The following is a 13,417-nucleotide window of genomic DNA, read 5'->3' on the forward strand; positions in this document are numbered from 1 at the left end:
GACAGTTACATTTTGTTTTCAACAGTAGTTACTATGTTTTATTTATAATCATGTTATCATAGTAATTATCTATTACTAGGGTGGAATATACGTATACAGTATCATTAAACATGGCAGTAAAAAATTTAAGGATGCAAATAATAATAAATCCTTGCGTTTATATAGTGTATATATACACTTCATCCCAAAAGATCCCAAAGAATTGAATAGGTGGAGGGGACCCACTTCATCACCCACATGGGTGATGTCAAGCACTCATTATGTCCCAGAAGTCCCTCTACACCGCAGATCAGACAGATAAATGAGAAAGTGAACTGGGAACTTTACAAAGACCAGACTGTACAGTCCCAGAGTGCACTTTAGCCAGAACACCAGGAATAACACCCCTGCTCTTCCGAACAGTGCCATGAGATATTTAGTGACCAAGTAGGTGGTACCTTGATTTAACACCTTACTTGAAGGATATCAACTTGTACAGCACTGGACGTCATACTGGAGCGTCTGTTTGGAATTATTGCTCCAGAGGAAAGAGTGCCAATTGGTCCACCAATACCGCTTCCAGCAGCAAACTGGGTTTCTTTAAGGGTCTCCCCTCCTTGCATTAAGCTGGACTAGCCGCCCTTAAGTTCTGAGAGCTGACAAATACCGATACTCATTAGGAAGCCCATTGTGAAAAGCATAGCAAATAACAGAGCAATACCTTCCGTCCCATGTAGATTGGTATCCCAACTATGATTACTGGGATTGCAATGCCGGCGATGAGAGAAATTACCACTGGAGCTCCCAGGAGCATGCCCACCTGCCAAAGTACCTTCCTTGTTTGAGACCAGGGTTTCTTCCCCCAGAATGTGCAACCAGAGGGACTGGAAAAGAGGATGGAGGAGATTGTGAATATACTGCATACAGTATTAATGTAGGAGATTAGCACTTAATACCATGAAAGCTACTGCATAGACAAAGAATAATATGAAATCAACTGAGCATAAAGAACATGACCTTTTTGTGCAACAAACTTGCTGGCTGACTTTATCAATTGGATGTTCACTAAAAAAAAACGGTCATATAATCTCACCCCAGATCACCACCATTACTGTACAGAGATTTACGTTCTCCTTCAGCTCCTTTCCAATTCTACCCTCTGCCTTCTACAGACTGATTAAGGTCATTCATAAACCACTGAGATAAAGTTATTATAGCTCAAAGATAACCATTTGGAGATCTAAGCATATATCTTTGTAAAGGAGTCCCTGCAGTGATCTGTCCTGGTATCATTAATACGGCGTTATTCATCATTCCTAAAAACACCAGAAACCCACAGTGAGAGACCATTTTAACTCTAGTCCTAAGGGGTCAGAGTGATAAAGAATTCTTCAAAGTGCTTCATAAAACTAAGACATCAGTTTAGATCTTCTTCATTGAAAAAACACAGTGCTGTAAGCTAATGCTGGGCAAACAATGGCATTCACATGACTGCATGCAGTCAGAGAGAATGGATGGATTTTTGCTAGCATGGAAAGTGGCCCAGTGACACTATATGCAATAGACTCCCACTGACTCACATACAGTAACAGTGCAAATAATGGGGCAAAAAAAGGAGATCTCTTATCTGAAATAGCATATGTATATTTATTTTCTTCCAACACAATTTCTGATATATATTTAGGAACAACAGAAAAGATACAGAACTGTAATTTCAAAACAAAAATTGCCTGTAATTGACTATTGCAAGTGCATTATACACACAATGTACTTTTTTTGTTGTATGAAAGGGACGTTTCCCTTATCCGAGGTTAAAGCCATAATTTTTTTTTTTTAAAGATTGCTAGCTTATTGTGAGATTTTCATCACTTGAAAACTAACACAAGCATACATTTCAACTGTATGTGTTAACGTGAACTTTTCAAATGTACCTTGTGGTTACAGACAAAAAAATATGTTCAAAGTAGAGCAAGACAGGTCATACATCAGCATACATAGAAATGATCTTTTAATATCTTAATTCACATTTCTAACCAAGAATAATGCATCATATTTTATTTACAGAAACCAATGTTTGATTTTATTATCAATCAAGTACTATTAGAAAGTCGAATCATATTTAGTCCGACCAAAACAAACAGAAATGAGATCAAACTAATTTTAACACTTACTGTATGTATTTTAAAAATCAATAGGGATGTAAATATATGATCATTTTGGGGAGCTTGGGTCCCTGGCAGAGCTTCATGTCTCCCAGGAACAAAACCTCGTCAGAACTGCTTGATGTCAGTAGATCAAGAACCCAGACAAGAATGACAAGGATTTATTTAAGGTCCTCTGTTTAAAGCAAGCTGATATGCCATATTTGGTTCTCAAGAGAGAGAGCTCCAAAAGCATTAAGTATTACATGATGGCATTTTCCCTTTACAGAGTCCGTTCTAACTTTTAGCCAGATGTTACGACCCCAAGTGTCTAGGGGTAAAGGGGTGTAACATTTAGTTTTTGGATGCAGGTGGGTTCTGGTGAGGGACTTAGGAAGCGTGATAACAAGTGTTAGTGCAAAAGTGATTATTTTAAGGTGAATAAGCGACTGGTACATAATAGGACACAATAACACACTGTAAAAAGGAACTAGAGTGGTGCCAAAGAAAAGAAAACAACAAATAAAATGGAACTGGCTAAGAAAGTGAGGGGAAGCTGACCTAACTACAAAAGAAAACCCGAAACACACGGTCTTCAGCGTCTTCAAACACCCTACCTAACCTCCACTGACTACGCAAAACCATACAAGACAAACGGCACTCACCCGTACTAAGCTAGTGTGACTAATACAGAAATCAACTACAGTACGTGTGTAAAGTGTACCCAACAACCTAAACTAACCCAATACACAAGAGTTCACACAAATACACAAGTGAACTATGAATACAAACGAAAGTAGACACAAGTAACCGGGTACAAAGGAACACAGAAGTTGAACAGATAACAAGTTTGGGCAAGGTAATGGCAAAATAAACGATAAACACATACAAAGGAAAGTACAAAGAGACGAACAGAAACCAACAAAAGCCAAAGCTATACGAAAATACTCACAAAGCACAATACACAAAGCAGAACAACAAACCAACAAAGTCGAAGCAAAAACCAAAAGCGAAATGAAGCAAAGCAAAACCAAGCGGGACCGAAGTCAAACGAAAGGCCCTTTCATTCAGAAAACCTTCTGAAAAGTTTAATACTGAATAAGCTGAGTTCTGACTGGTCGAGAGTTGATTGATAATGATGTCACAACGGCAAAGATGGATGAATTAATGAACCAATGGGAAGGGAGAACAACCAAAGTCAGGAAGTGTGGAACATAAAACAAACACACGGACCACACTGGGACGTAACACCAGAAGATCAGCATTTCTGAGAAACACGTGTGGAAATAAATATTACATTTTTATTATATAAATAACGCTTAGACAGAAGTTTGAAAACTGATCTGGATGATCATTGTATCTGAATGCTAAAATAATATGTAAAAAATGTAATTACAAAGATTTTTTTTTCCTCACACTGCATTCTAATTTTCATTTTAGTTGCAAAACACCCTGAGTTGTGCACATGGAAGTACAATTTATAACTTGCAGACAACAGTTGTGCATACCAGTCATAAGCCTACAAACAACTGCAACAACAGCGCATGAAGTTGTCATACAGTGGACCTTTTTATTATCTGATGATGCACTTACTCCATAACATTCAAAACAGTTACATTTTTTCTGTTTCTTCTTGTTCAAACTGTACCACTCTGCTTGCACTGCTTTTAAGATGCTCCCCAAAAAGACACCAACTCAATTCTGGAAGTAGAATTGTGCTTCAGACGCGATTACAAAAAGCATTACTTCAAAGCAGTGTTGCCTGGTACTAATACAGTACGTACTGTACACGGCTAAAAGTTGTGTATGCATTGAAATACCTGAGGTAGTGCACGTCAGTGATCTCTTTCATGCAAAGCCAGCAGAACTGGCAGGCACACACTGTGCAGTTCATTCTGTTACAGCTTCCATCATTCGTCTTCATGATGTACGCTCCACACCGTGGGCAGGCTTTGATCTCTTCAACCTCTGCAACAACAGAGTTGTGACAGTCAGACCAGTATAACAAAGCAAGGCGCTATGAAGTGCGACATCGATATACTGTACGTTGAAAACTGATTCGTTGTAGGGAACTGCACCTATGAAACAGCATATTTTATAGCACAAGATTAATGATAAGTACAGGGTGCTTTTGATAATATGCACCCTGAATGTTTGAACTTGAGATAAATTATTTTGTTGACTGCAGAACAAGGCTGGGGTTTTTTTTTATTTATTGGGATGTGGCTAATACGTTCTAGGGGAAGGGCTTTGCATGCTGGGGTGGGTGGTCCCATCGAAGCATTTTTTAAACTCAGAAGGTAGGCAGACCTGCTGCAGAAAAACTCTGACTCCTCTCTTTTTTGCTTTTTGCTCTATCTCATACCACAGTGCAGTACTATTCATCCACTGTGCCACAGCAAAGTGGCGTGCCTTCAGACATTAGAAGGTGTGCTGCTTGCCTGCTTCCTTTGTTTGGAGGTAGCGTCTTGATCATTAATTGACAATGATTTTATCCCTTACTTGCTTTGGAAACTCCTTAGTGTTTCTGCTTAAATTACACTGCCTGTCCAAGGAACCTCATATTGTAGATACAGGTGTCTGTATTCTGAAATAATGAGAACTACTGTTACTGCACACAGACAGAGGCCGCTCAACTAACTGTGTTGTTTGTTAAGGTAATTATGTGCATGTTACCACAGCAAAGGGTTCAATACTTACGCAAACATGACGTTTCCATTTTTCTTTCATATTAATTATTTTTTTATATACAGTATGGAGTCAGGGTGAAGTGCTAGTTCCACATGCCATGACAGCAAGCTTTAAAGCAAACAAAGATATCTAGATATCACTGCTGCTGTACTGTACATACACTGCAATACCTACTTTATCTAGCCAATTGTAGCCATACCAGTGCCTGGAGAGGGGGACATCCCTTTTTAAAATGATGATCGCTAATTAACAAAGGTATTTTCAGACCCCTAGCACACAACAATAATGAACACATTTTTATTTAACACACTAAAAACATTTTAAATCCAAAATTAATAGATTAAAAGGGGGCATTCACTTCACCCTGCCTCATTCCAGCTAAGGGCTTTGTAACCTCAGATCACACGGAACAGATTCACGAGCTACAGGCTGCAGGCTGTACAAGTCATCGATTAAAATGCTGCTGCACAGTACATGACATGACACGACATTCCCCCCTAAGGAATAAGGACAAGTGTCTCTGAGAAGCCTATGACAAGTTTCATCGTTTAAAATCCACGACACGCCGCGGGGGAAGTCACAACACGTTAGTCTCGTGGCTCGTTTCCCGCCACAACAGTAACGGAAAACGGAAAGTACCGCTGCCCGGTTCCTCGCTGAAGATGAGCAGGGTTGAAGCGCTGTTGTTCCCAGAGGTGTTGCGGGCCCTCTGCCGACGGGCCTGGTCGCACGTCTGGTCGGGGTGCCACAGCTGCCTGCAGTGGTAGCAGAACTCCGTGTCGCAGCCCTCCCGGCCACAGCTCAGCTTGGGACACTCGGCACACCCGTAGGCGATCACTGCGTAACTGAGACACACACACGGGCCACTAAGAACGCAGGAAATACCGCCGGAAACACCCTTTAAGACATCCTTCCACCCAGTGATCTTCCATTTACATATGCTGGGTAAGCCTGACAGTTATTAGATTGATTGCAAAGTGGAATTTAAATTAAAGTTTAATTAGATTAATTTAAAATTGAATTGAGTTTTAGAGAAAGAAAAAGAAGAATATGGTGGTGAGGAAGGATGTAAATAAGGAGCATAAGCAGAGGCACAGAGCATGTGAATAGAAGAAGGGGCGGTCAATCGCTTCATCGCTTTTGTCAGGATTTTAGCAGCTCACAGATCCGAATCCCTCATCAAATGAATGATTCGAGCGAAATGGCAAATACAGCACGACTTGAGAAAGCTGAAAACAGCTAACGGATTTGTGAATTTTGAATTAAGAGGACTGTAGTAGTTTCCTGCTTTAGGATGGTCATTTGGGACCTTTACAACAAAGTTTCAGGGTGGATCCTGATGTTCCTTGGAGAGGTTCCTATGGTACAAACACTCTCCAGGACCAGATAAAAACGAGCGTCCTTGGAGCTCAATCCACATAGCAACAATACCTTGGGATAAGAACCCCATTTACCCAGCCTAAACACAACACATAAACACATACAAAAAGACTGTACATTACCACCACCAATCGCCTACCAGTCTACTGATGATGGTCTGCTCTAAAATAGACTCCTCTTACATACAAACAGGAAGAATCCCACAGTAATCTGCACAGCACTGTGATACCACTCTAAAAATGTGCTGAAGCTGTTCGCTTTACATAGAAGCATAACACTGTGAAAACAATTAATCTTTCGCAGTCTTTCGCAGGGCAGATTTGTCCAGTGAATGTTCATAACATAAAATAAAAGCTTATGATATTTTGAGGCTGGCCTAATTAATGTAAGATTAAAAGAACAGTAGCTGTAAGTAATGTATTCGTTGTATCTTGTGTTTTCAAAAGAGCATGGTCAAATAATCAAGTAAGAGTGGAATACTCATATATTTACTGGAAAATAAATCACATTGGGGCTTCAAGGTGGCAAATCAACAGATGAGTTGTTTAGATTGTGTGTCCACATTAGCATCAAAATACATGGTTTGGTCAGGTCAGTGGGTTTAAGAGTGTGAGACAGTACAATAGAGAAACAGGTTTACATTGGAAGATCAAAGTAGCAGGGTAATACTACAGAGAAGCACTACTACTTTCACCGAGACAAACAGTGTAGAGTCTTTCAAAATGTTTTCATGAACAATGTATGCTAGAAAATGAATTTACCATGGCCGATAATCAGAAATAACAAACGAGAGTCACAGAACAAACAAAACAATGCATGAAAATAGAACAAAGCAGATGTTACACACTTTTCATAAGCAGCATGTCAGTTACAGTTATGGTTCAACATGCATGAGGAAAGGCACAGCATCAACTGCTACTCACTGAGAAAAAACATAACAGATCCCAAAAATAAAGCACAGACACCAGTTCTCCGAAACTCCACTGAGCAAAGGCTGTGAAAAAATATCCTAAAAGACTTACTCCTGAAAGACTTACTTGACACCCTCCACATTTACTCCACTTTTGGTCTGTCAGAAAAAGAAATACAGAAATTGAACGTCTTTTTTATGAATCCATCCGAAAAAATGGCACTGATATCCCAATTTATTTTCTGCAACGGTTTCAAGTTTAGGGCACAATAAAAACCATCTCCAGGCCCCAGAGTTCCCAGGACTGACTTCTGCTCTTAATCCTCTACAGTGCCGCCGACCAGCAGCTCCTGCTCACCTGCAGTCGGGCGCTGGGCACCAGCGGGTGTCTGGGTCAGCCGCCAGGAACCTCCGCAGCTGGTACTCCTCAAACCGCTCCAGCAGGGCCTGGTCGTCCAGAATGGTGCGGACGTCGGGGGCGGCCAGGATCTCAGGGCACTGCGGGCAGGCGATGCAGACGCGACTCTCCGTGATCTCGATGCGCAGGTACTGCCGCAGGCAGTCAGAGCAGGCGCGGTGGGGGCAGGAGGAGAGCCGTGGAAAGTGGCATCGTGGTTGGCTGAGAAGGCACAGGGGGCACTCCAAGTGGTCCAGCAGCTGCTCGTGACTGGAAGAGGCCGAGGAGAGGCCGGTCCCTCCTGTATGACCGCCACCGCCTCCCCCTCCTCCTTCTCCAACAACACCCTGGTCCTAGAGCAAACGTACAGGTCCGTGAACATGAGTGAAAGCATTTCTAACATGTGTTACCTTGGGGCATAGACTGCATCCTTCACTCCTCTACTAGTATTGGCTGCTTTCAAAAGTATACCTTGACAGCACCAATAGTTTTCCAGTACCAACCTGTCAAATGTGTTCATTCAATTTACTGAGAGATTCAGATCCTTGCTGCTAGCCACACTGCTCTGTCTTAGAAGCCGATTTGCCCTTCTTCTCATGAGATAAATTCACATTGACAGAATGGCTTAGAAAAAAATATGCAGCGAGTAAAAGTTAATTCCACGCTGAGAAGCAAGATGAGCTTCCCGGAGAAGGCAAAGCAGTCGAAAATGTGTTCTCTTCACATACTATTCAGCATGTGACCAACCTGTACTTGTACCTTTGTGGCCCACATGCCGACATACAATTGCTACCCACTCTAACCTCTATAGAAAAATAATATATACAGTAACATCTAGAATACAGTCAAGTGCCAAGTAAATATATCTTGTATTATTGCCACATTAAGTTCGTTGGGAAGGAGTGAAAGGGAGAAACTAATTAGTACTAGGTAAAGATTTTGGGGCGTGCTTACAAACCATTAATACTCTTATAACCATTTACAGAATGTCTTTTGCAGTGGAACAGGACAAAATAGATAATAAACTGAAGATACAGTAAGTGAAGAGTAACAGAAACTGGAGTCATGTGAACAGCTGCAGAAGCTACAGGAACAACTCAGATTTGATATGATGCTCCTGAATAAGTGGAAACTCAGTTAAGAGACACTCGTAGTTTGTGATACATGCTCCAAAAGGAATGGAGCAGAGGCTCTCTATATTGTATGGTTCCCCTACCAGGTCTCCATGCTCGCTTGGTGTCAGGGTGATGGCGATCTCCTCCCTGCCCTTGGAGGAATCTCTCTCTTCTCTGCCTGGAGGCCGGTCTGGTCTGGAGTCGGATTTGGGCTTCCGGCTGAAGAAGCTGAAGAAGCTGAGATGCTGATGTTGCTTGGGCCTCTTCATGATCTAGTAGAAGTTCATCAAGCTGAACTGACATGAGCACAATGCAGGGAGGGGGTTGAGGGATGGGGTGGAGGGGTAAATTTATGCGTCTGTAACTGGAGGTGGATTTTACAGCATTTCACGGCTTGTATTCTGCTGCTGTGAGGGCAGGCATCTTGAATGCAGCTAATGCACGAGCAGGAGAATGTCCAAGAATGAGGTAATTCTTGATCGAGGACATTGCTTATTCATTTCAGCAGGTCTTTGCTTCCTTCTTCCTAATAAACGGCAGCTTGCGCAACCTTATGCATTATCACCTGTGTCGGTGCATGACCTGTAAACCAAAAGATATAGATATATTTTGAAAAACAAGAAATGTCAAGCAAAAATATGTATTTAATTTTTTTCCTGCTACTGTTAAAAGATCCTAAACACAGTACAAAAAGAAAAATACACGTCAAGGAATTCTAAAATTATAAACTGGTGTTTCTGACAACAATAATTGGTGTATATAATGAAATTTTACTTAATTTGAACTTCTTTATGTTTTTAGGATTACTTAGCTTACGATATAAGACTTATTAAATTGTATTTGAGTATATGTTTTAAAGACACTAATTTGACAGCAGCTTCTCCTCTTTGTTTCTCAAAACAGGTTTGGAGAAAATGGAATAGTCTGTTACTTTGAACCTCTCCTGATTTTTGGCCCAAGTTCCACATGGCCCAAAGCAAGCTATCTTGAGAGAGGGGTACAGTGAAACATGTTCAGTGCAAAAAGCAGTGAGAGGGTGTAGATTAATACAAGATGGAGACCTGCCACAGCTTCAATGGGCAGCTTGCAATGGGCACAAGGCAGGGTAACCCTGGAGAGGATGACTTCCATTACAGGGCACACACAGACACAGACACGCACACACTCACGCCAAGGCCAGTTTTCCCAGAAGCCAGTTAACCTACAAGTATGTCTTTGGACTGCTGGAGGGAACAGGAACAGGCAGAGAAACCCCTTGTGAACATGTGGAGGACATACCAACCCCACAAAGAGAGCCCCTGAGGTCTGGAACTGAATCCCAGGGCCCCAGTAATACAAGAGAGCAAAGCTGATCACTGCTCCACTGTGCCACCCCAGCACAAGCCTATCAGATGTAATTAACCATTCAAACTTTTCCTGGAAAACAATTTCATTGGTAAAGATTCAAGGATTGTATGTGGACAATTCACAATCATGTGACTGATTTTATATGAATAAATACAGTATCTGCTGTGCTTAATATCTGCAATGTGACAAGGATATTTGCTTTGTTTTACTGTATATATGGTACATTCCAACTTTGGTAAAATTTTCCCATACAAAAATTAAAACATTCACCTACACCTTTTTGTTTTCATACCAAAAACATTATCTGTCTTAAGAATAAATACCTGAATACCAAATATCTTGAAAACAAGATTTATATTAGGATTTCTATAATAAAGCTTTAGGTCTCATATTATTCATTCTTCTAGAGAAGGTTATGTCCAAACATACAAAATGAGCCATTGATCGATGAAAAGTACAATCAATATGACAGTCCAAATAAAGATCCATGTTGTTTTGGAAAAAAAAAACATTTTAAAATGAACTAAATGAAGTAACAAAACACAGGAGAATCACAGCTTCGTAGAAAAAAAGCCAAATTCAGGTATTTTGGTTTATTGTATTTTCCTCTATTATGCTCCATTAATGGACATGTACAGTGGTGCTAGAAAGTTTGTGAACCCTTTCGAATTTTCTGAATTTCTGCATAAATAAGACCTAAAATGTGATCACATCTTCATCTAAGTCATAAACATAGATAAAGAGAACCCAATAAAACAAACAACACACAAAAGGATATACATTTTCATTAATTTATTGATCAAAATGATCCAACATGAAATATCTGAGTCGGAAAAGGTAAGTGAACCTCTAGGTTCAGGTAAGGGGATAAATAGAGTCAGGAGTGTCAATCAATGGGATGACAATCAGGTGTGAGTTTGGGTGGCCCTACACTATTTCAAAAACATAAACCCGAGTCTTCACTACCAAAGTCTGGTCTTCACCACACAGGTTTGGGCTCAGATGAGCAGAGAGAATGGAGACCCTTCTTTCAATGCACAAACAAACCTTTCCCATTTAAAATAAATATTTATTATATTGTAAAAATAAAGTGTGATATTTACTTTCTGTAACACAAAAAAAATCTCTCCTGCATACGTTATTCTTCAACAGCATTTATTAGTCACCGTAGTGACAAGTTGGCGTAAAATTCAGAATTAATGGCTCCTGGTTAGGTTGCTTTTTCCATTTGGGGTTATTACCCTAATAATCAAAAAGTAAATTGCTCTAAGCTTTCTGGGACACTAAATGAAAAATGCTTCCTAACACTTAATAAGACTAGAAAAAATAAAAATCAAGGAGCGCTTCTGTAAAGATAGGATCTCAAAATAATACCAGCACATATTTCAAAAACACAAATCAGAATGGCCACAGGTTTTATTTCCTGGAAAATATCAGGAGTCAAGATTTCTGAAGGTTGCCATTCTGATTTGTGACTTTGAAATCTGTGCTTGTATTATCTCGAGTAAAATACATAAATAATAAAACTGGGTCAAATAAATACTACATTGGTTTACAAGTCCAGAATATAAATTAAACGTCTTATGATACTTAGCAAGTTTTAAACAGTGCATTTACAACACATGAAATAGAGATAGTATATTTATGAGAAGAAAGGCACAGGAATGATTTTCATTGACTGTATAACTGTATATGTTACAGTTAAATGTACATCTTGTAAAGCAAGTCAAAAAATAGATTATTATTAATTGAAAAATATAATAATGTAGTGTATACCTTCTCTTGGCTTTGGTAGGTTGAATAGACAGTGCTCTTTTCAAGATCTCCCAAAATCTGCTCCAGTTACTTTTGAGTAATAAATTTTTTTTTTCGATTTAAAATTAAATTATGGGTACTGACTTGCAACTCTGAACCAACTGCTCTAGAAAACCAAACTGCCTAAATACAAGAGACCTCTCAGCAGCACATGAGATTGCTAACATCCGCACAAAAACCACTTCAGTTTATAATCCACCCTTAATCAAACAGTTGTTTTAAGAACACTAGCAAAAAGCAGTGCTGCATTAAATGGATTCTCATTTTCATTCTTTAAACTTTCCTTATTTGTAATTATGGGAAGTATGAATGGTCAAATGCTCAATTCAGACTTCAACTCCCTGTGTAATGCCATCTGTGCATGCTGGCCTATTTCAACACAGCTGTCGAGTGAGCAACAGTGAAGCTCCAGACTACACTATCCAGAACCACAAAACCTATTTTATTAAATTAAATTGTATCTAACCAGATCTTTAGCCCAGCAGCTGAATCCTCAGCAAAATGAGGGGCTGCACACTGAGCTGATCTCAATATTTGGGCCATGTACAGTACTTCGAAAGATCACCAGTTGCTGAAAGGAGTTGCTCAGGAGAAGTTTCTTATCACATTTTGAACAAACAAGCTTTTAGAAGCACTTCCATATAAACACTGAGTCTAAGAGAGACCTTTGGCACATATTAAAGCTCTCCATTTACTGTGTAGTGTCTTTTGAAAACATTACAAGCAGGACTGAAATAACCACCTTTTAGCACATACACTTATGATTAAGTTCAGTCTATTTAAAGTCTGTCCCTTGAGCTTTACAATTTCTGATGGACTGTCTGGAATCTACTAATGGTATTTATTATTATAATTATTATTGTTATTACCGTTGTTGGGCTTACTCACAGTTAAGATATCACCGTAAAATGACTGTTCTTTAGCTCATTGATAATGTATTAAAAGATGCAGTGACTTAAACACAATGAAGTAAATTAAACAATTTTTTTGGCATAATACAAAAACAGCCTTAGCCTGTAATGGAGGCCATTTGGATTGGTGATTGTGATTTTGAGTGATTTGCTGAAGAAATGTGTTACGAATAAAGGACAATATGATGATCTATACTTCAAAGACCATTCAGGGCTATGTGATTTTCTGGAAAATGCATTCTGTGTTATCAAAACAGGTCTACCTAATTTACTAGTTATACCTTATTTACAGAATATGAGACTATTACGACAAAACAAATATCTAATATCTTCGGCACATACAGTAAATGGCCATTCTGCAAGTCTTATTTCTTATATTATTGATGTTATTGTATGCTGAACTCTTATTCCTAGAGTAAATATATATACCATTGTTTATATTCTTTGACATTTTACCAATTTAGCTGTGTTTTGTGTAAGAAAAAACACTAAAAACACAGGTTTTCATCTGGTGTTCTGGTTGGTTCTTAGCACCCATGTACATCCGGTCTATGTTTGATGGGCTCCCAGGGGGAGGACTGTCTTGAGCCCTCAGTCCTATCATGTGTCCCGTCACTCCAGGACAGGCTCTGTCTGTCTGTGATTCTCTGACAGGCCGACCATGACACTCACTAGGAAAAGTGGCTTTCTGATAATGAATGGTTCTACAATTTCTCACAAAATAAAAATAA

At 39.5% G+C, this 13,417-nt stretch overlaps 1 protein-coding gene across 4 annotated transcripts in view; it reads right to left on the reverse strand.

Moving 5' to 3' along the window:
- Nucleotides 1-13,417, reverse strand: part of LOC148675260 (E3 ubiquitin-protein ligase RNF19A) — a 45,431-nt gene that overhangs the window by 17,370 nt on the left and 14,644 nt on the right. For 2 of the 4 annotated variants that reach the window (XM_088626388.1, XM_088626389.1), the window contains exons 2-6: nt 8,715-9,195; nt 7,460-7,851; nt 5,451-5,656; nt 3,941-4,088; nt 800-863 (exon numbers count right to left, since the gene is read on the reverse strand). In XM_088626388.1, the coding sequence (XP_088482514.1) occupies nt 800-863; nt 3,941-4,088; nt 5,451-5,656; nt 7,460-7,851; nt 8,715-8,882 (978 nt within the window). In that variant the 5' untranslated portion in view covers nt 8,883-9,195. Of the gene's footprint in view, nt 1-700; nt 864-3,940; nt 4,089-5,450; nt 5,657-7,459; nt 7,852-8,714; nt 9,196-13,417 lie in introns of all 4 variants that reach the window. The other 2 variants (XM_088626386.1, XM_088626387.1) reach the window with 1 other exon arrangement.

This window comes from Lepisosteus platostomus, chromosome 3 (genome assembly GCF_059453375.1).
Source record: "Lepisosteus platostomus isolate fLepPlt1 chromosome 3, fLepPlt1.hap1, whole genome shotgun sequence".
NCBI lineage: Eukaryota > Metazoa > Chordata > Actinopteri > Semionotiformes > Lepisosteidae > Lepisosteus > Lepisosteus platostomus.